The following is a 23374-nucleotide window of genomic DNA, read 5'->3' on the forward strand; positions in this document are numbered from 1 at the left end:
GGATTGACCGTCACATTATAACGCCCCCACGATCTGAATGTTTGGTGTGAAGTGGATTCGAACCCTCGACCCACTGATTGCAAGTCGAGCGCCCTAACCACCTGGCCATGCCGGGCCCCAGTTCTATGTTTATCAGGTTGTTGTTGATTGATTACCCATTGTTACAAAATCGTTAAAGGCTGATTTTTTAGCTTTTCGATGCCACGACCGGAATATGACTGATGTTGAAATGTAAAAGTATTAAATCGTATAGATTATCTCGTAACTCAAGATAGGTTTTCATATAACGACATGTAAAGGGAAAACTAACTCGTATTAGCCATAAACGCAATAGAATTACCCTTTTATCCTTACCTCATTAAAATTATAATGAAAATATGTTTTTATCAACTGTTTTTTAATGAACTAAGTAATAACTCTTACACTAAACACTCTTGTATATTCAACAGTTTTCTTTTAATAAGTGGCATTAATTATCCAAGGCCGTATATAAAATTGTGAAACGAATCTTCGCTTTTTATCACCCGCGATTTTATTATAGTTTTTCGCAAGCCGTATTAATTTTTACACCACATCAATTTTATTATTTATTTAGAATGCTCGTGTCTGTGTTATGCATACGTCCATCAAATATTATTGGCTGAATTATATTTCGATCTGTCTTTTTTTACGCTTTTCGACTCCAATAATATGGAACCTTAAAGTTGTGCTCAAGAAATTCAATAAACTTTGAGTGTTAATATATTGAATGTAAAAAATAAATCGATGTTAGCGTGCTAGGCTGCGTACCGGAAGGTTCAAGATTTACGCCATGGTGCTGCTGTACACACTTCGCACTTTCAGCTCTGGGTGCGTTATAAATCAATCCCGTTATTCGATTTAAAAGCAGTAAACTGGCTTCCTTTTCTCTAGTCAGTAGTTCAAAATTAGGGACGACTGTGCTTCAAACCTATAGGTCTGACCTGGCAATTTAGCCCATGTGTTCATAAGGTGTCATTCAGGTTTAAAATACCAATACCTTATTTATGGAAGCTATTTTCTTGAAAATGAGTCATTAGCCAGATGATATAAAATAAACTGGCAACTCTGATTGCTCTTTTAATTTTTTTGCCAGTGTCAGTAAAATATTTTAAATAAATATATATTTTTTTAATAATTGCTTTTTTAAATCGTGAATAGAAACTTGATAGCTTAATGCAGTATGTTATCACACACTTTTATCTGGTCTCGAATTGTTTTACCAGTGTTTGTACTATTTGTAGGACTAAAAAATATTATGGTGCTTGATGTCGACCATACGTCTCGGTAGATTATAAAGTAGAAGCGCAGATACCAGATTTTATATGTTGATTTTCTCTGCTTTAATCGATTCGTCCATTTTTAATGAACAGTTAACTCAGTGTTCGTGTTTTGTTTGTTAGAAACCATACATTTCGTGAGGTGTCTACATACACTCTGCTATAGTAGATCTTCAATTACTTATTTAACAGACAATATTATGTTCATTCGAAAAATATTCTAAAATAAGTTAGTCTTCTGATAAAGTACAATATATCTAAAGACAGTGTTATCAGAACTTGATGATAATCCGTGTTTCATTCTGTATGTAAGTGATTATCCAGGTTTCATTAAATATCCATATCTTCAGATCAATATTTTTTATTTTAATCGGTTGTCTGTTAAAGTAGGCTTTATATCTTAATGCAACTATCCTTTTTTTAAGCTTTAAGTTACAGCTTGAAGCTGAAAATTTAAATATTCATCGATAAAATAATTAAACACGAAACATATACGTAACCATTAACGGTAAATAGCTAACTAAGTTTTTGAATCGAATATACATGCAAAGGAAAAGTGGCTAAGTGCTAATTAATGTTAACCATATACAAGACTTAGAAATTCGTAATGTGAGTGCTAAGAATGATGCACGCAAAATAATAAAATAATTGTCTTTTTTTAGGTTGTTTGCGCATTATAAAAGCTACAGCATATGATTTTGTTTCATTCGTTTTAATCATATCATACATTTCCAGATTCCTTACTATGGTGTGTGAAACAAATTTTTCCGATTACACGTTAGTCAATACAAAGATATGAATGTCTAAGTAATAGTCTTTACAAAATTTAATTAATGATAAAGACAATAAATAATTTTTATTTTTAATTACGCGCTGTTCAAGCGAGTGTATTTTATAAATTTACGTAGAGAGATAATTTTGTGAATAAATTTACAGAGCTAGATATCTTTACTTAATATGGGCCTTCAGCTTTCAAGGAAAAAACGCACTCCGCACCCCTGGGTGCGGCATAAGAATGACGGTGAAGCCCCACTATTCGGTCAGATAAGAGTAGCTCAAGAGTTGGCGGTGATCGCTGTTGACTTGCCACCTTCCAGATCGAAATTGTGGAGGACTATGCGTAGATAGCCCTTTGGACATCTTTCAGAGAAAATCCGAAACAAGCAAATAATCCCCCCCCCCTCAAGATTTGAATGACAGTCATGTCCAAAGCATTCTTCAAGTTGCCAGCACACCCAGACTCGTTCAAATAAGATTTGAATGACAGTCATGTCCAAGGCATTCTTCAAGTTGCCAGCACACCCAGACTCGTTCAAATAAGATTTGAATGACAGTCATGTCCAAGGCATTCTTCAAGTTGGCACCACACCCAGACTCGTTCAAATAAGATTTGAATGACAGTCATGTCCAAGGCATTCTGCAAGTTACCAACACACCCAGAGTCGTTCAAATGAAGCAAGCAATGAATAGCGAGATTCGTCGCTTGACATTGTGGTTCTACATTGTTCTTTTTCTTTACCCCCCCAGATGTAATGCTCAAGGCACCGTAAGAGCCAACAACTTGAAGTTATGCTGTGATGAGTGTTATGGACTACAGTCTATGCATAATATATAGGAGTTTGGAGCACCCTGTAAATGGTAGATATGCGGAACTACAATCCTGAGTTTTCTTGAAATATTTAATGCCAAATGTGCAGTAGTTTCATGTCATAATACATTTGAAAAACTTTGTACAGAAAATAGAGGTAATTAACTTGTGGGCTTCCTTTTTGACATTGCATCTCGTCGCGTTCGTTTCACCTCCAGTGGAACTTAGCCTGAAAAGGTGAGCTGAAATGTCTATAACACTTAAACCTTCATTATTACACCCAATAACTAATCCTCTTTGGTGATCCATGAGCTTCATTCCTGTTGGATTTTTGACTGCAGCTAGTTGTTTGTAGCAGTTGGTGATCTTTTTAACCTGGGAATGTACTAACCCAAGATTTTATGCATTATGGCTTCTGCGTGTCCATATAGCACTGGTTCAAAGTGAAAGTTGTACATTTTTCATTTTATTTATGTTGTGTATTTGAAATCAATATTACAATATTAGGTATAAGACACTCGTTTTGGAACATAAACTTAATAATCAATACTGAATAGGTCCTTCTCAGCTTTAGCTGTTTCTTGAAATCGATCAGATATGGATTTATACTATCAGTTTTTATATTACCAACCGGTTTTTAGCCGCGGCATAGCGGGTCACAAAATGCCTCTGAGTTTGTTTTTATTTTTTTCAAGTACAAACCTTTAGCTCATATCTCCGTCATCTCTTGACCGATTTGAAATCTAATTACAGTTTTGGACCGAGGAGGTCAAACCCTTTCGGCTGATGTACTTGATCACGCCCAAGGTCTCAAAGATTAATTTGCTCTAATCTTCCCTAAAAGAATTTCAATTTGAGGGTTGGATGGTAAAGATCCTAATGCGTAATAAAGTCAAATCGGGTATACACGCGTCCCATGCTCGGTGTTGCTGGCGCACAAAATATAGTTAATAAAAAAAGGGAGAAAAAGGTCTCATAGATTAATTTACTCTAATCCTGCCTAAAACAATTTCAAGTGCCGCTGCTAATGAGGACTCCCTCTTGTTTTTTTTACATTTTTGCTGTACAATCTCCCAAAGTTGTCACAACTGGTACTACAAAGTTTAAAACAGATAAGCAGGGAGACTTCAGGATGCCCATTTCATTACTTTTATGTCGTATCTTTTTCCTTCTTCAAATACCTTTCATTTAACGGGACCACAATGATTTGTATTCTCAGTTTTTGTTTATCAATCTATACCATGTTATGCCATTCCTTCTTCCATTGTTTTTATTTCTACGTTTTCAAAGCTTAAATTCTCACCCATGTTCAAATGCCAAATAATAAGATTCTTTGCTGCAACTTTTCCCATGCAGACTACGTTTTTTTGGAACCGTCTTCGAACAGCTTCATTACTGATTTTGAACTTTGCGTATTCTGTATTTATGAGAAGGTCGGGAATCGATTTCACATTGAAATTCTTCGAATGACATTTTCCTTTCAACTGGATGGCTTCCTTTATTTGTTGACATGTTTCCTCTTCTTAGATTTTAAACTTCCCAGTTACAGCATACTAATGTTCTTTTAACTGCACCATTCAAAACTTTTTTAAAGGTTTTGAGGAATATACTGTTTTCATTATATAAACCAATAATTTATTCTTTTTTCTTGTGCTTTTTAATTCCAAATTATTTTTTTTTATATTTGTAACTATTTTGACTGTGTGGCCATTGAGCTTTAGCATCTTTCAAACATAACATTTTTGTGGATCATATAAATTTTGGCGTTTTAATTAAGAACTTTTCATAGTACACACTCACCACATTTTACAGTAAAATTTAGAGAATTAAGATAGAAATAAATAAACCAGTGAGCCTTGGTGATCAGTTCAAGCTTTCAATTAGTGATTTCAATTGGTAATAAGTAAAATACTCGCATATCTAAATGTTCCTGATAGTCATTTGAATTTGTTTTTATTTCGCATGGATTTATCAGTATCTTGAATAATAAATCATTTTAATTACTTGAGTTACATGCACACGCACACAAATTACACCATTTTGCATAAATTTATGCAAGTCCAGTAACTCGAGAATAACACATTTGTACATGTTGAGAAAGAAATGAAACTCGAAATTCAAGCTCTTCGTTGTTCACGACAAATACATGAAATTGCATAAAATTTTTCAATAAATGTCTTACTTCATGTAACACTATTTAATAAATATATCTGGATTTCACGATACAATAAAATGGACGCATGTAGTGTTCTGCTTTGATATCTTAGTAACAAAGTCTGGATTGAAAAAGGAGTAACAGTCCCCTTTAGTTTCAAAACAATATATAATAAAGTTAATAGGAATTTCTGGCAAAATCTATTTTATGAACTTTTTTTCTTATTCAGTTAAAGTACAAATATATTTAAGTAGCTCTTTGGGGATCAACGGTAAGTTTAAAAGTTTATAACGTTAAAAGTCACTATAAACCATCCAGAGGCACAGTACAGATAGGCCATTGTGCAGCCTCGTGCTTGAAAGTAAAATACATATATTATTATTTCGTAAACGTTTCACAGTTTCACACTGATGCTGTTCTGGCTTCATTACATTACTATGATCAAACTTAGTGCTACCAATGATGTTAATTGCCCTCCAATGGCTAGCAGCAATGAATAAAGAAATCCATATTTGCATTTATCACACGATTTTCAAGACTAAGTTTTACCTGGCAGAGCATGGCACATAGTAGTAATACATGTATATGTCATATAATATCATAATAAGAGATGGCACATAGTAGTAATGTGTATGTCACGTAATATCATAATAAGAATGATAATAATTTAAATCACATAAATCTTTATTGGCCCAGTACGAGTTTCCATTAAGTTAACTGTATACTGAGTATAATCGTATGTCAGTCATATACATTGTTCTTTGTATGCCGGTGCTGACGATACCCCAATACTAGACTTCATCGGCCTGCTGGGTTACACCATATAGTCTTAGTTCAAGTGCTGTTTATACCATTTGTTTATGAGACAAGTTTTAGGATTTAGAACATCTTAACAGGTAGTTATCATCTGAGGCCAAGAGTAACTCAACGGTTAGCGTGCCGGAATGTAAAGCTGAGAGTTCCAATGTTGGCGTCTCGTTACCACACACACACACACACACAAATCCTGCCACGCGCCTGGAGCCGTGGATGCGTTATAAGAGTGACGGTCAAATTCCACTAGTTGGTCTGGAAAAATGTAGCCTGAGAGTTGGCAGTAGGTGATGTTGACTAGCTGCCTTCTCTCCTAGTTTATCACATCAAAATTAGGGACGGATAGTGCAGGTGTCCCTCTTTTAGCTTTGAGCGAAATCCAACATAAACAAATAACTTATCGTTGTCCGGTCCATAACTTTTGCCTAAGTTTAAGCCACAAATTCACGTAAGTTAGCCGTTGAAATCCCAATATCCAATGTGTATAAACATACTGTTATATACTCTCATGCAGAACCATCGCTTTAAATTACGTATTTCATCTTTATATTAACAAACACATTAGTAAGTGTATTATTAAGGAGTTTTCCAAAGATCTTCCTACTGTCCCATCTTTATCAATCACTTCCCCGAGCAAAATATATGTGGTTTTTGGTGTGTGTGTGTTTGCGTCCATTACACACTTACTCACCAGGTTTCAATATCACTCATTCGTGTGTAATACCGGATTTCTGTTGCTAAAATAGAGTTGTGGAAAGCCACTATCATCGAGTTGTTTTCGTACAAAAGAATTATCGTGTAAACTTTCTATGAATAACCAATGTTCTTACGTTGGGTGATTTGCTACAAAAGAAAAGTGTTTATATTTCGATTTCCGTGTTCCATGCTGTGTTTATTTTAAGAGTTGGGCGTAATGTAACTTTGGCCTAGCCTTATTTTAGGTGTGTTCAGTTCCAGATAGAATCGTGAATGAATGAGTTAACGTACCTTAAAAGAAAATGTAAAAATGGCTGTTGTGCTGCTGCTTCAGGTGTCATTATGTAGGGGCACCAAAACTGAGATGGAGATTTTAAAAACACACGTATGCAGTATGCATATATATTAAATATATTATATGTAAATGAAAGGACGATGGTCTGTAGAATGATAATTTTTGCCACTTCTCTGAACTTATTTACATAAATTGTGTTCAATCCATAAATGCTATAAACCAGTCTTTTAAATATTGGCCAAAACAAATTCATACAAATTTCACCTTTCACATACCATATACACAAAGTGTTCAAATTCTTCGTTCAGTCTTTGCTTAATTCGCAGCAAATATTATCAGTGATATATTACAGCGTCCTGAACATCTTCAAGTGTGGAAGCTGGTTTTGTAAGCCTATCGAACCGAAACTTTGCATAGAAAAGATCACCCCTTTCACTTCCAAATCACACATCATATAGTTCAACCCCAGATAGATGTTATTGTGTCTATGATATTATTTGCTTCAGTGGCAGTGACATTCTTCAGACAATTTTAAAGCTGCATCACCTGCTTCAATCTTTCTTCTCTTTGACCTCTTTTGCGCTACACCACCCTCAATTGGAATATACTTTGTAGTTTCACCAGTTGGACATGCATTGCGCAATAGCAGAGTCAGCATTTGCGTTTTTTTATAAAAGCAACAATATAGCAGTTGCAAAGGGCACTGAAAATTGTTACATAATCTAATACAAAAAAAAGGAACTGCAGATTGGTAAATACCGTGTCAAGTAGCTTACACTGCAAAGGGCACTGACAATTGTAACATAATCTTAGTTTCTTTTTATTGTATGAGATTATGTAACAATTGTCAGTGCCCTTTGCAGTGTAAGCTACTAGACACGGTATGTACCAATGTGGAGTTTCTTTTTTTTTCCAGGTTGGTACATACCGTGTCTAGTAGCTTACACTGTATTGTGCAACCTTTTATTGCTTCGATCCCCTAAAGTCTTTAGCACTGACAATTGTTACATAATCTCATACAAAATAAAAGAAACTCCACATTGGTAAATACCGTGTCTAGTAGCTTACACTGCAAAGGGCACTGACAATTGTTACATAATCTAATACAATAAAAAGAAACTACAGATTGGTACATACCGTGTCTAGTAGCTTACACTGCAAAGGGCACTGACAATTGTAACATAATCTAATACAAGAAAAAGAAACTACAGATTGGTACATACCGTGTCTAGTAGCTTACACTGTATTGTGCAACCTTTTATTGCTTCGATCCCCTAAAAGTCTTTTGCGACAGACTTTAAAATAATACATTCCTTTGTAAGATGCTTTTTACAGAAAGAAGGGCATCTGGGTTTTCACTCCCACTTTATTAAGGAAATTCAATATGTGTATATCTGTACATACACATGCGCCACCTGCAACTAGGATGGCAACTTTATTGTTTCTTTCTGCCAAAAGGTATCCATCAAAAGAACAGATATGATTATACATCAGTTATTGTCAGTTGACAATTATTCGGTTTTCTTTTCCTGTTGGAAAAAAACTTTTTATTTTATTTTACTTTGAGGACTCTTTTAGAAAGGGATCTTTGACATAATTTATTAATACTGCTGTCAATTTGTGGGGAAAAAAATGCATATTGCCGTACAAAACAGGAATAAACTCATTTATTATAGTTATGTAAAAAATCTCATTTATTATAATTATATGAAATTGTTTCTGTAAAAACGAAAGTTATTAATATCAATTTGTTTTCCAACCTAAAGAGATATTGTCAACTGGACATTTTTTTGCAGTGAAGTATAAACTCTGTGTTTTACAAACTCATAAAAAAATCCACTGGGCTTACATTTTCATGAACGCTTTAGAAGCTATTAAATATTAATGCTTAATTTTTTAGGAAACAGAACTGCTTTTTTTTAAGGAAAGCAATACTGTGGTTTCGTCGAAATAGGAAAAACAGCCTCAAGGCTTTCACCCTGTCTGTTCAGACTTTAATTCCACTCTTCTCGCAAAGTACATGAAGTTTAAAAGCACAGATTACAATGTAAGCCTCTGCTACTGTTAAAAAGGAAAAATTCATAAATATTGGATAACACCTACAGTTGGGTTAGATGACTTGTAACTTTCAAAACACGATGAATTTAGTTTTTGTTGTGGCATTCATGACTGTGATTTATATGAAGAAAAGAAAAACAGTTCAATTATGTATATAAAATAGGTAATTAGTCTGTCACAGCCTCGAATCTAACCATAGTCTAAACCTACTCAAGATACAGAACGTAAATATTGTTAAAACCTCAGTCTAATTCTCGTAGCGTGTTGACAACTACGAAACACAAAATGCTGGAACTCTCTAACAGAATTGAAGTTTTAACCGACTATCAATATCGCATGTTAACTAAGCGCACGGACTTCCCCCAGAGTAGTCAGTTAAGGCCCCCTGACTGGAAGAGGTTTAGATAATATAGAGTCATGGAGTGTGTTGTCTTTTCGAACTCCTCCCGAGTTCGTAGCGAAGAAAGAATCGAAACACAAATAATGTCAACTACAATCGTTATTCAACAAAGTCAAAAACACAATACAATACAAAAACACAAGAGCAAATATTTGTTGTGGACGTTTTGAATTAGCAAGAGAAGAGTGAAGAAACTTAATTGCTACTATTCTCACTTCATTGTGCTCCCCCACTGTAAGGTTCATGAGTAGTTAGATATAAAATCTAAAACCTTAAATAAACCTCAAAGCTAAGTTTGAAATATAATACAAACCAAATGCCTATACCGCACGTTACGAAAAATACTAAAACAAGCTCCAATTCTTTTGAAAGTTAAACTTAAAGTTAATAGCTAAAAGTTTAAATCAAGAAGTTAATAGTTAAGGTTACAATCCAGCAAAGATTTCGATCTACTCTTACAGGGGGCAAAAGTGGCTTTTCATACAAACTTAATAACATCACACAAAGCCAGTTTGCCCATGACTCCACCTTTTACACATCATTTTCATTCATCGTGATCTAAGTTCCATATTCGATCCGCCGACAGGAAAGGTAGTCGTATATTTCACCTCGTCACGGGCTATTTTTTCTGTAAGAAAACCCGGCCAATTGCCAACTAGTGAATTTGCGTGCACGTGAGAAAGGGAACGTTGAGTTGCTTACTTGAGAGACTCTCTGTATCGAAGCTGAACTGAAAGAAAAATAGAAGTATCGAAAAATTTACATATCAACTAAAGGAGGAAGTATGTATGATACAGTCCTATACCACATAACTCACCAATTTCAAAATAATCAAGTTGAAAATCCGAAACATTGCAATATCAATAACTGAATTCTCTTGATATAAAGGATATTAAGTATAGCGCATCTACAGACGGATTCAAAACGTTTTGCATGGCTCAGAACAGATGTTTTCAAACATTGGGCGCAAAGAAGTTAAAAACATAAATCGCTTTGAAGGTTTTGTAATAATAATAGTATGTTTAAATAGAGTTCATTCATCTCGGCCACTTCACTGTCTTGTTGTACTAATAGAAAAACTCTCCCCCCCCCTTTTTTTCTTTTTTTTTACTTCGCAAAACTACACAAGGCTGTCTTCGAATTTCCGCCCCTAATGTGAATTAATAGACATAGTGGGGAAGACGGCTAGCCAAATAAATACACTGTCATCTTTTGGGCTACTTTAGTCTAATCGAGTAGTAAAATTTGACTGTCACTCTTATAGCACACCCCCTGCTTCAAAATATGGAGCACGTGGTTGTAGCAATGGGACACAAACGAGCTATTTGCATATAGCTATCTCCCTAATTTTGAAGTAACAGACTAGGGAAAAAGCAGTTAGTCAACAACACCCACCACCAACTCTTGACCTCTTGGGCTACTCTTGCCTGACTAAATAGTAAGATTTGACCGTAACTCTTATAGTGCACCCACTGCCCCAAAATGCAGAGTGCGTTCTTGCGGCAACGGGACACGGAAAGGGTTAACCTTTTATAGACATCTGTAATTTCGAACGAATAAACTAGAGAGAAGATAACTAGTCAACAACACTCACCGTTGACTCTCGGGCTACCATCGTCTGACCAAATAGTAGGGTTTGTCTATCACTTCTATAGCATACCCGTAGCCACTAAGTACGGAGCGCGTTTTTGCGGCAACGAGACTCAAACTGACTATCTGCGTATAGCCATCTCTTATCCTGAATTGATAGACTAGGGGAAAGAAGCTAGTAAACAACACCTACCGCCAAATCTTGAGTTACTCATGTCTGACCAAATTGTAGGACTTGACCGTTAATCCTATAGCGCACCCACAGCCAAAAGTGTGCAACGCATTTTAACTGCAAATCAAAAATCTTCAGTTTCGCAGCTCACACACAAATCACAAGGCCACGCTATCCGTTTTAGTATTCCACTTTTTGTGATTATTTAGAATTTATGGAATAATTTAAAATTAAACTGTATTTTTAGAGCTGTATCATTGTACTAGCGTTTTTTCTTAAATAAAGTGATAGATATTCTCTATTGATTTTTTAGTTACCTAACAAGTGGTGGTGGGGGCTTTATTGTTCACCTTAACAAAAGGGAATTGAAAAATCTAGGAACCTTTGGATGAAAAAAGTTATATTAATTTTCAATTAGATTTATACTTTTAGGCTGTAAAACATTACTACTCAAGTTTCAAATACATATTACAAACTGCCCAAGGAAAAGGGAACTTATAATATTCTGAAGTTTTAGTAACAGTAAATAATTTGTTCCCGTAGTAGTTAATATTACTGTTACATGGTAGTTTATCATATACATATATCATAAGCTATCATGTAATATTACTATTACATGGTAGCTTATGATATATATATATATATATATATATATGATAAAGTTTGTATAATTGTAATTTTATAATAATTTTTTATTCAATATTACACTGAATCTGGTTTAGTGACTCATTAGTCTTAACAATATTGAAAGTTCGATACTCGCAACAACTATTAACACAAGTTTAACTAAAGCGAGTGTTTGCCTAACGCTTTCATTAAAATATTTCCACCCTCATTTCGTAAAAAATAAGTCACACATCTCTCCTGAAGTTGGCATTCTAACCCTCATGATGATCATGTACCTATATGAAAAATATAATAAAACCTGAAATAATCTTAGGTCAGTGAATACTACTGATTAAAGGAAGAAAAAACAACTTGGAAATAACCATCTTGCTTCCAATAATACAATACATAACTAGGGGGAAAATTCGTGCTTCGAGTACGAAACATTTTTTGTAGGCTGTATTTTGTATTTGAATGCACAAAGTGTATAAAATGTAAAACTAATCAGAATAACTTCTGCTGCTCTACAGTTAAGTGACCTGTCTAGATTACTCACGTAGACTACTCTGAACGAACGTGATGGCCGTGCAGGGCCACTCAATGATTGCGAGGTTAAACCTATTCCACAACACGTGATACACACCACACATATCTTGTACAAAAGACACTTTGGGCCGATTGGTCTAGACAAAAATGACAAACTGATCGAGTTTAATGTGTGAATGGATTTTCACCAAAATTGGTATGGCGATTCATTAGGTCCATGAGGGGGGGGGGGGGTACATACAAATGTTCAGTTATGCGGTTTTTATGGGCGTTTTTTACCACTACTTCAACCCCTTCTGATGGATCTTCACCAAATTTGCTATGAAGGTTTGTTGGATCCACGAGGAGATGCATGTAGATTTGCGGTTTCACATTTTTTGCAGTTTTTATTGGCGTTTTTGCATTTTTTTTTTTTTTGTACAATTACATATAAGGGAAGCAACTTTTCATGTCCCAGGATAACCTTTCATTAATCATGAATTTACATAACTTCCGTCCAGGGGACGGGTACTCCAGTTAGTATTAAATATACTTTAAGGTGGCAACTGAATCTTGTAAGATCATTTTGACACACATAACATTAGAATGTACAATTGTATATTATTTTATATTATTTCTAAATCCTACTCCGAATATTATCTATTGGTAGGTATAACTGGTTTACATCCAGTTGGTTAGAAGGGATAAAATTAAAATTATGATCGATATATTTTTTATATATGTAATAATAATGGTGGTATTATAGTTTTATTTGTCCTTTGTATGGTGGTGTGTTTTTGTGATGGTATCCTAATTTAGAAGAAAAAAAAATGCAATCTGACTGATGTACTCTCACAATAGTAACAATTTCCTAGAAAAAGTGAGATTGATTGCGAGTTCGAAATTTAGCCACTGTGTGGTTTCTGTGGACTCTTAGATCTCCGATCAGATTGGTTAAACGAAGGTCGCGCAGCATGCTCAGTATTGCCTTCTCTCTCTCTCTCTCAGTGACAGTCTTACCCCAACATCAGCAGTGTACAGTCATAGCGTTAAGTGTGAAATCCTATCTGAACACTGAATTACGAAGTTTGTATTATATTGAGTTTCATTCACCCGCCATTGAATTGGACAGAATAAACCATGAAGTTCTTCTCCCAGATCAAGGTTTATCTGTTTTCAAATGTATGTTTTTCTGATGTTTATATTATTTTAGCCTTTCATGTAAACAGAACATTTGTTTATTCAAGTTGTTGGTTTTCTTTCTTTTTTTTTCTATTTATTCGGAGAATTTACTTCGTTGAATATATTGAATTTCTGTTCATTCACAATCCAAGTATATGCAATTGAGCTGAATAACAATAACAATAGAATTATTTGTATTTGTTATTATGAGATGTTTAAGTGAAGATAAGAATCCAAATAAAATAAAATAAAAATAACTAACGAAGACGTGTTGGCAGAGCAGATAACAACTCAGAACATATGTGAAGAATACAAGGAATGTGGAAAAACAAAAGTTCAAAACCAACAGAAAATCAGATAATTTAATTGACTGAATGACGTCACATGTTTTCTTGAGTAACAGAGGTATGCATTATTCATGCTAAAATATCTCTCAGCCTTTTTTACTTACGTGAAGGCTTCAACCATCTTTGCGATAGCAGTCGCTTGTCGAAACGTTGACAATTCTAAACCCAGATTTGTTTTAAGGTTTGATAAACACCAGATTGAATGTGTATTTAAGTTCTATGGTGCTGTTTTCCATGTTATATCGGCACGATCCTTCCAAAGTGAGTTAACGTTTACAACTAATACATGTCTACTTGTCGTTTGTCACATGCACACAAAATTAGGCCACCACGAAACATATGTTACATTGATTATAGTGTTTTCTAAATATTTTGAAAATATTAGTAAGACAAAATGACAGGGCCGTAGGAGTACTTTTGTTCAAAATATTATGTAATGAGTTTGTTTGTAATTAAGCACAAAGTTTCACAATGGGCTATCTGTGCTCTGCCCACCACGGGTATCGAAACCCGGATTCTAGCGTTGTAAGTAGGCAGACATACCGCTGTGCCACTGTGGCGCACCCATTTTGGACCCAATACAAAATTGAATGATGAAAAGTGGTTCCAATTTGTTTATTTGTTGTTATCGGCCAAAATGGGTAAATATACATGAAACCTTACTTGACTTTCTCTGTCATGCTTCATTATAAGATAATCATGATGATTTTGTAGGAACGTGCCCTAATGTTAAATGAAAAACTTGTGCATCCTAATTTGTTAGGCCAGCTTTAACCACATTTATTCCCTCATAAAGATATTATAAAGGAACTTATATCATCGTTATAACTTGCAGTTTTTGAATGTTTTATGTCAGGTTCCTGTAAGCGTTTTTAATAGCTAACACTAAATAGTCGATATGCATACTTTGGTAATATTCTTTTTAATCGCAAATTAGAAATAAACATTACAGACAAATAAATACTTGAGGGAGGAAGAGGGCAGTTTTACCATTACGTACGTATAATAAAACAACAATCTCCATCAACGCATTCATTGCTAGGATTCATTGTTATTCTTATTCCGTTAAATTAAGCTGCAGGTTTTGTGTTGGGACAGGCATGTGTTACTGTTATTGTGTGTTTACTATTTGTAGTTTGTTTATTATGGTTGAAGCAAGTTTGTGCAAGAGACAATGCTCATATGTTGATAACACCACGTCTGTTTCTAGTGTATTATAGTATTTATGTAAGATTTCTTCAAGCTGTGTGACATCGACCTCGTTTTGTTACCCTTGACTACCAAATGCCACAGTTACTATTTCTGTCTTTTATTCATAATAATATTCGTTACGGCAGATATAAGTTTCCTGATAGCTACCATTGTTTACAGGAAACAGAAAAATATGTTGTTAGTTAAGAACATTGTTTTAATATAGTTCTGAAGGATGTCATATTGTCTTCCTATTTTATTTGAAATTGATATATGAATATTTCGAATGGAAATAAACACAGAATCAATGCAAAATATTGTCTTAATTTTTGACACATGCTCTGCTTTTCCAACCTTTTAATTTTGCTCAGAATTCTTTTTACAAAAACGATATATTTTAATATTACTAAATTTCACTTGCTTATGTTATTCGAGATGCGAGCTTTTGTTTGCTGATATAAACTTTCTAGTAAGCGTTTGTATTTTAAATAGTTCTTACATTCGTCTTAAGTTATGAATTCTAAAGTTGCACGATTATAAGTTCAAGACTCGGATTATTTATTTGTCTAACAATGGTTACCCTACCAACATCCACAATCCCCTCCTCTCATCTGTGAATGTTCTCTGTTTGGCCCGGCATGGCCAGGTGGTTAGGGCTCGCAATCTGAGGGTCATGGATTGGAATCCCCGTCACACCAAACATGCTCGCCCTTTCAACCGTGGGGGCGTTATAATGTTACGGTCAATCCCGCTATTCGTTGGTAAAAGAGTATCCCAAGAGTTGGCGGTGGGTGGTGATGACTAGCTGCCTTCCCACTTGTCTTACACTGCTAAATTAGGGACGGCTAGCGCAGATAGCCTTCGTGTAGCTTTGCGCGAAATTCAAAACAAACGAAGAAGCTCTGTGTTTATATCTGAATTTGATCAGCGAACTGTTATATTTAAATGAAAGTATATTTAACTGATGCTTGCTAGTGGCAACGTGTGCAGTTATGGCTGAGTTACTAGCTCACAACATATGATACTTATATCGTAAGTATATAACACTATGTGTAATTAATTCGTTTGTTTAATCGGAAGGAAGGAGGATTGGACAGTTTCTTAGTCGCAGCTGAATCATGCATATGTACCTCTTGTTTATCGTGGGTTAGGTTTAAAAAAATGAAGAAGAAAAGATGATTTTTTGTGGTCGCGTGCGTCATCAAGAAACGCTCGCATCAGCACAACCCCCCAGTGGCACGTCTGCGGATTTGTAGTGCTAGAAACCGGGTTTCGATACCAGTGGTGGGCAGAGCACAGATAGCACATTGTGTCGCTTTGTGCTTAATTATAAACAAACAAAAATTCAAAACAATATTTTAACCGGTGAACAAAATGAAAACTAATAATTTATTGTCAGAATTAAACTAAGCGTCATAGACAGTACTCTTGGGTGTTCATTTAATTTAATAGTTCAATAACTAAATAAAACGTGTCATCGCATCATGTTTGTAGTGGTGCTACCACCAGAAATCTTTTGTTTGCTTGCTTTGCCCGGGAGAAAGTGTTTGAAAATATCTCAGTTTAAATTATCTCGTTGAAAATAAAGAATAAAATAGAAATAAGGATGAAGAATAATTATAGGAAATTAATTTAACTAGCTCGAAAAAAATCACTGCCATGGATTTCTTATGAACCAATAAAAGCTACTATATAGCCATTGTGTAGCTTTGCATTAAAAACCAAAACAATTCAAAAAAGCAATCACAGAAAATTACCTAAAATCTTGTATTTTTATTGTAAAGTATACATATATATATTTGCAGCTAGAAGAACGTTACTTTTATTTGGTAACAAGTTTCCATTATTGTAGTGTATTGAATTAACGGTGAAATCTGAAATATGTCGGACGTCTGGGTGATAGAATTTAAAATATTCTTCCTTTTCGCCAATTGTCAAAATAAAAAGGCCTTTACTTATATTTTTTAATAGAGTAACTATATATTATATTGTTGTTGGGCTTAGGATTCTTGTACAGTATGTGTCTGTGACTTGTTAGCGATACATTCAACGATAAATAAACAGCACGGAACAAGTTAAACACATGTTCAACAAATTCTTCACACTATAGAGATTATAGGCATATCATAAACAATATATATGTAGTTCTCTTCTTCTTGTCAAAATTCCATATAGGCGCACCCCAGTGGCACAGTGGTATGTCTGCGGACTTACAACGCTAGAAACCGGGTTTCAATACCTGTGGTGGGCAGAGCACAGATAGCCCTTTGTGTAGCTTTGTGCTTAACTACAAACGAACGAATAAATTCACTTAGGCCTATTCATTTACTTTAGAATTGCAGTTGACAAGCCGAACTATTTTCTCTATTACTATCGAACTAGTATTCTATATGTGATTCACTTACAGTTGTGGCGTGAATTACCGTAATCGTTTGGTCTTCTTTCCTCTGAAGATCTTCTGTTCCTTTTGCCAAAGTGCACTCAGGCTGATTCAATTGCTTTAGAATCACGCTTTGACGGAATAAATTATTGTTCTTATTTTCTTTTCTACTGTTAGTCTTACTCTAACATATTATACTCTAGGCCTATGTTAATCGTTAGGCCTATCACATCTACGATAGTTAACTTCACGCCAAACTTTTCCTTGGTCTGTAACTTAAATCTTTTTTTTTGCTATTATCTTGTCTGCTACTTCCGCTCGTCTCACACTAATTATATCTTTATCACTTAATCGTCTTCCCACCTACTATATTCTCGACGTCAATGTATTGCACGTGATGTTCGATAGTCTCAACATCAATGAATTATTAGTAAAAAAAACCTACAATCTCTGATTTTAATTCTTATTATAACAAAAAGTAAACAATAATAATATATTCACCCACAAAAATAAATTAATCAATAATATCTAAACTAAACAGTCTTTTATATCATGACACTCTGATAATATTAATATTATATGAATCAACATAAAATACTTAAAGAACTACCATTATTTAAACAAAGGTTATTCCCAACAATTTACTTATTTAAATATCTTTGTTGAAAGTTCTATTATCTTAATAAACTAGCGAAGTATGTATTTTTAACCTGTTCTTGCATGACGGCACCGTATGATGCCAAGTTTTTAATCTACTACTAGTCATAGTAATCAAATATTAATTAACAAAAAACTCAGTCGTTTTATTCGATCATGCATCATGAAGTTAAATACGTCATGGGTATCTCACACTCGGTGTAGACAGGTGTATATCTATTTCAAACACAAAGAGTAAATGAAATGAATGTTTAATATTCTGTTGAGACAAAAATAGTAAGGGCACTATTACTTTTCGAATTACACTAAACGTTATCATCTGTTACTGAATACTTTAAGTTGTTTTTTTAAAATTTTATTCAAACGTGAATAAGTGATTAAAAATAGGCCTGAAATTTCACTTTCAGTTCCTTAAAATATGATTTTCTTTCAGAAATTAGAATATCTGCTTTTTTTGCTTGTTGTATAATGTGATAGCAGTGGACGAAAGTCGTTTTTATTAGCGGACTTACAACGCTAGAAACCGGGTTTCGATACCCGTGGTAGGCAGTGCACAGATAGCTCGTTGTGTAGCTTTGTGCTTAACTACATACAAACGTTTTATTATGATCCTTGTACTTTCTTAGCTGTTTACTCCCTACAAGCGTTAAACAACGGTTGTATTTTGTTTACAGTGATTTTGTGTTCGTGTAGCTATGTTAGCACCAATTTTGATGAGTGGTTAGAGCAAATTTTTTTTTCACTTTAGGCCAATGACGAACCTACGCGAACGTGATTGTGATGTATTCTGCGTATATGTTTCGAATAAGTAAAACAAAGACAAGATAATTATGATTTTAAAATTGAAAAGCCACTTTTGCATCAAAATTGGTGCAGTGTCTGAATTGTTTAATCTTTTTTCTTAGATTTTGTGTTTAACATTTATTTTTGGTTTTATTTATTACTAATAAGGGAAGTCAAATAAATTTTGTCTGACGTTTTTTTTACACCACAACCACGTGGTTATGTCACGTACATTCTCTCAGTTCAGAACTTTTCTTAATTCTTCTTTCGAGTTTCAGTTCACTACAAGTAAACTTTTAATTTCCACGGTTTACATCACCAGTATATATGATGAAAATTATCATTATATTTTTTTGTGTATAAAGTAACCTTTAAAGAGAACGATCAGTGGATTAGTATTGTGATTAAATCGGATGGGTAACTTCAATACAAAAAAGTTTAAAATAATAGAGTATGACTTCTGGGCAAACACTGTGCTCATTCACATAGAATTCAAGTTAAAATGGCGTACCACATAAAATATGTTTCAATATCCCTGATGATGTAATTCAGCTAGTCCATTCGGCGTTTTTCCATAAACGAACCCATTTGTACAACAAACTCAAAATAGCTAGAGACGAAAATATTGAAAGAATTCACACAGTGTTTTAGAAAGTGCCACTTATCCTAGCACTTTATTTCACAGTGTTTTAGCATGTGCCAACTATCCTCGCATTTTATTTCACAGTGTTTTAGGAAGTGCCACCTATCCTCGCACATTATTTCCCAGTGTTTTAGGAAGTACCACCTATCCTCGCACTTTATTTCCAGTGTTTTAGCATGTGCCAACTATACTCGCACATTATTTCCCAGTGTTTTAGGAAGTACCACCTATCCTCGCACATTATTTCCCAGTGTATTAGGAAGTGCCACCTATCCTCGCACTTTATTTCCAAAAATTCACTAGTGTTAGATACGAGAGATTTTTCTCTCTAGTTTTTAAATCCTCTGAGCTAATTAAAAGTTGGTGTTTATTTTGAACGCTACGGAAGTAAGAGTAGTAATTTTGTCATAGTTTGGCCACCAGTGGCACAGCGGCATGTCTGTGGACTTACAACGCTAGAAACCGGGTTTCGATACCCGTGGTGGGCAGAGCACAGATAGCCCTTGTTTAGCTTTGTGCATAATTAAACAAGACTGTAATAGTATATACGTTCAGTTCATGTTAGGCCTAGTTTTTCGTTTTCTAACTTTATTATCAAAATATCTAAACCTCTCCAGTGTGCATTATAGATTCTGAAAAACAACAAATGCTAAGTTTATCTTATTGATCAGTTTCATGAGAAGTAAGAATCTATGGAAGAAATATTTGAAAAATCTGTAAACATGAGATTTAGCATGAAAAACAATAAAAGTAATGGTCAAATAAATAAACTGTAAAAGAGTAAAACTTTCAGTGTAACGGAAGTTCGTTTTAAAAATCAGATCGTTTACAATATTAGGACACAAGCTCACTTCGGGCAACAGTTAGTTCGGTGACACAGTCACTTTATGGCTTTAGACATGAAAAATATACTGGTATAGTATTTAAATGTTCATACATCTTTATGTTTTTCTATTCCGAAAGACAGTTTTTAGCCATTCATCTTTCCAACTAAAATTAGCACTCGGGTTTCCTTCAGCTCTCGGTGGGTTAATAAAACATAAAAGCCCACGTTATATAACTAAACCCCTATCATGACCAGCTGAGAATTCTTTATCAGTCCATCTAAGTTAATGATACAGGTTGCCCACCACCCATATATGGTGTTGTCTGTGAAATAAGAATTGACGTAGTTTTTCACGAATACGTATTTTATTATGAAGGAAAGTTTACAGATATAAAATCTATAATTCTTTAAATCACAGTGGAACTACTGCTTCAACTAACAAAGTGTTTGTATACATTTTGCAATTTGCTAATGATAAGGAGGTTACACTTAGAGTAGTATGCTTAAGTTGTTTTATTATTCTTTTTGCCTAGAGCAACGATAGTTGGCTTTCACAAGATGGTGATCAGGTAAGAATTTTTCATTAAAGCTGTCTTAATAATATAGAGCTTGTCTGAGTATTATCTTAGCCCTTTTTTGCATGTTTTTTTTTCCTTCTTTACACACACAAAAAAAATATAATTAACGATTTCATGAAATGTTGTAAGCAACAGGGCGTTATATGTGTACACTACAGAAAGTTTAGTTGTTTAAACTAGGGAAATAAATAGGTTGGTTGTACTTAAGATAATTAATGTGAAACAACTGGACAGCAGATAAATTACTTAGAAATATTTCGTGAGCTTGACGAGCAAGCACAAAAAAATGTGGTTTAAAGCGCACTGAAGCGTCTGGAGAATGACACGTGGAAAAGAACAACCAACAACAAACGTACAATTAAGCATGAAGTCGAACAAAGGTACCGCACAAAAATGTGCAGCCTTAACATGGCTGACAACAATTCGCGAAACCACAAAAATTTTAATGTGAGGTAACAGCCTGAAAACAGCTATAAAGAAATAAATCTTTTTATGTTCTGTAAGTTATATTTAGTTTTTTTGCACTATCACTGTAACATCTAAAGGTATATCAATAATTTTGAATTATCTTTGAAGTAAAAATGGTTCGCAAATGATGATGCACATAAATACAAAATAAAATAAGTTTATATTGTTTATCGTCCAATTCCATTATTCACGAACCTCTGTGTAAGAGTGCAAGCAATCGTTTGAGTCCTACAGAAATCCAAAAACTTTGAAAAGCATGCTTTACACTCTTTAAAAAATTAATAAAGAAAAAAAAATCGTGTGATTTCACCCTTATGAAGTAATAATACAGGAGCTACACACAAGAAAGTGTGAATTCACAACCTTCGGGCCTGGCATGCCTTGATAGTAGGGCGCTCTGTGGGCTGTAGAATCGAAACCCGTTGAGGAATATGCTCTTCATCTCAGTTATGGGGTCGTTATAATATAATGGCCAATCCCCATATTCGTAGGTAAAGAGTAAGCCAAGAGTTTGGGGTAGGTGGTGTTGACTAGCAGCTTTCCCTCTTGTCTGTAACTTCACATTGTTAGGGACGGCTAATGTAGATAGCCTTAGTAGCTTCCCGCTAAGTTCAACAAACAAATAATATCCAAAATAGAATTATAAAATATTAAATAGTAATATTTTTGGAAGCCATTTTTCATATAAGTGAACTTGATTGTAAATCTATGCATTTTGAAGAGTTACTACCTTCAAAAAAATTGTGTTCATAAAATTTCATAGTAATCATATAATTATGTTAATGTAAGTGATTTTGTTAAGTTTTTTGTTTTATATTTATTTTCATATATCACTTTTGCATTACTCAATTCTGTTTATAAATTCACACCTTTACATACATAGCAGAAGTATGAACTTTGCATTTAAACCTTTAGTGGTGTGAAGTCTCATGTTGTCAACAGCTAGGGGTGTGTATATGTGTGTTGAAATCACGCCTTTTTTCTTAGTGTCTGTTTGTTTTAGCGCAAAGCTCCACAGCAGACTATTTGAAATCTGTTCACCGCGGGGATTATACCTTGGATTTTGGCATTATAAGTCTGACGCACCGGGAGGGGACTGATCTTAATGTGAAATCAAATTCAAAATTGCCCAATTTCTTTTGTTTTGCACATCCAACACATCTCTTTAACTTTACAAAAACTTTTTGACTCTAATATCTCATTACTTAAACAAATTTAACTCGGAATGTTTTAATTTACAAGTAGGGAAAACAATTCTAATGAAATCATTTAAAAACCAAATTATAAACTGTAAGTTAAAAATATATTAGCCAAATCTTAGTTTCATATGAACTTAATAAAATATTTACATTATTTGACCTCATTTTCAGTGCAGGTGAGGTAGTAATTTATGAAAAACGATGGATTGTAGTTCTTTCTCCTCCATCACAGCACAACATCATGCTGATGTACAAATAAAGTGCCGTACGATGTGTTGACCAGTAAATGTTGGTACTTGTATGAAGATTCAGTGTATGGTCTCGCCGATTTTTGGCACTAATCATAAGTGGCATCGCGACCATTTCACTTTTGAGGGAGTGCGGAGCACAGATTTTACCTAATGGGAAAAATAATATATATATATATATATATATTAGTCTATAAAAGACAACAACAAAAAAAACGATAGAAAAAAAAGTCTAGTAGTAACTCACAAGCTGTTCATAAAAATAATAATTGTAGTATGTAATGGAAAACTAAGAAAATTGTAATCACAAACACGTACATCTATAAACTGTGATGTACGCGTTGATATCCAGTTCACACGACATAATCTTGGGTGACTTACATTTTTAACTTTTATTTTGTATTTTTTGTTACGTTCAGTAATCTATATGATCTAAATGGCTTGCACCATCTATTTAAAATATTACTTGGATTAATAATGACAGCGATGCCGTGCTCGCAAGCCATAATAAATAAGTAGTCCAGTGTGTCGTCGATCATAGTCGATCGACACCATTTTTTTTTCAGAGTTTCTTCTTTCAAACGACACTTTCACCATTAGCTGAAGTGACCGTGAAATTCATAAGACTTAACAGGTCTGTATATTAATTCATTTAAGTCTTGTCGGTAATTGAATA

General features: G+C 34.2%; 1 protein-coding gene across 7 annotated transcripts in view; it reads left to right on the forward strand.

Annotated features, from left to right (window-relative positions):
* Positions 1-23374, forward strand: part of LOC106478764 (disks large homolog 1-like) — a 124391-nt gene that overhangs the window by 50452 nt on the left and 50565 nt on the right. For 5 of the 7 annotated variants that reach the window (XM_022382404.1, XM_022382405.1, XM_013939326.2 and 2 more), the window contains one exon: positions 20739-20774. The exons of the other annotated variants lie outside the window; for them this stretch is intronic. In XM_022382404.1, coding sequence (XP_022238112.1) covers positions 20739-20774 — 36 coding nt within the window. The remainder of the gene's footprint in view (positions 1-20738; positions 20775-23374) is intronic. 7 annotated transcript variants of the gene reach the window in all.

This window comes from Limulus polyphemus, unplaced genomic scaffold (assembly GCF_000517525.1).
Source record: "Limulus polyphemus unplaced genomic scaffold, Limulus_polyphemus-2.1.2 Scaffold247, whole genome shotgun sequence".
Lineage (NCBI taxonomy): Eukaryota > Metazoa > Arthropoda > Merostomata > Xiphosura > Limulidae > Limulus > Limulus polyphemus.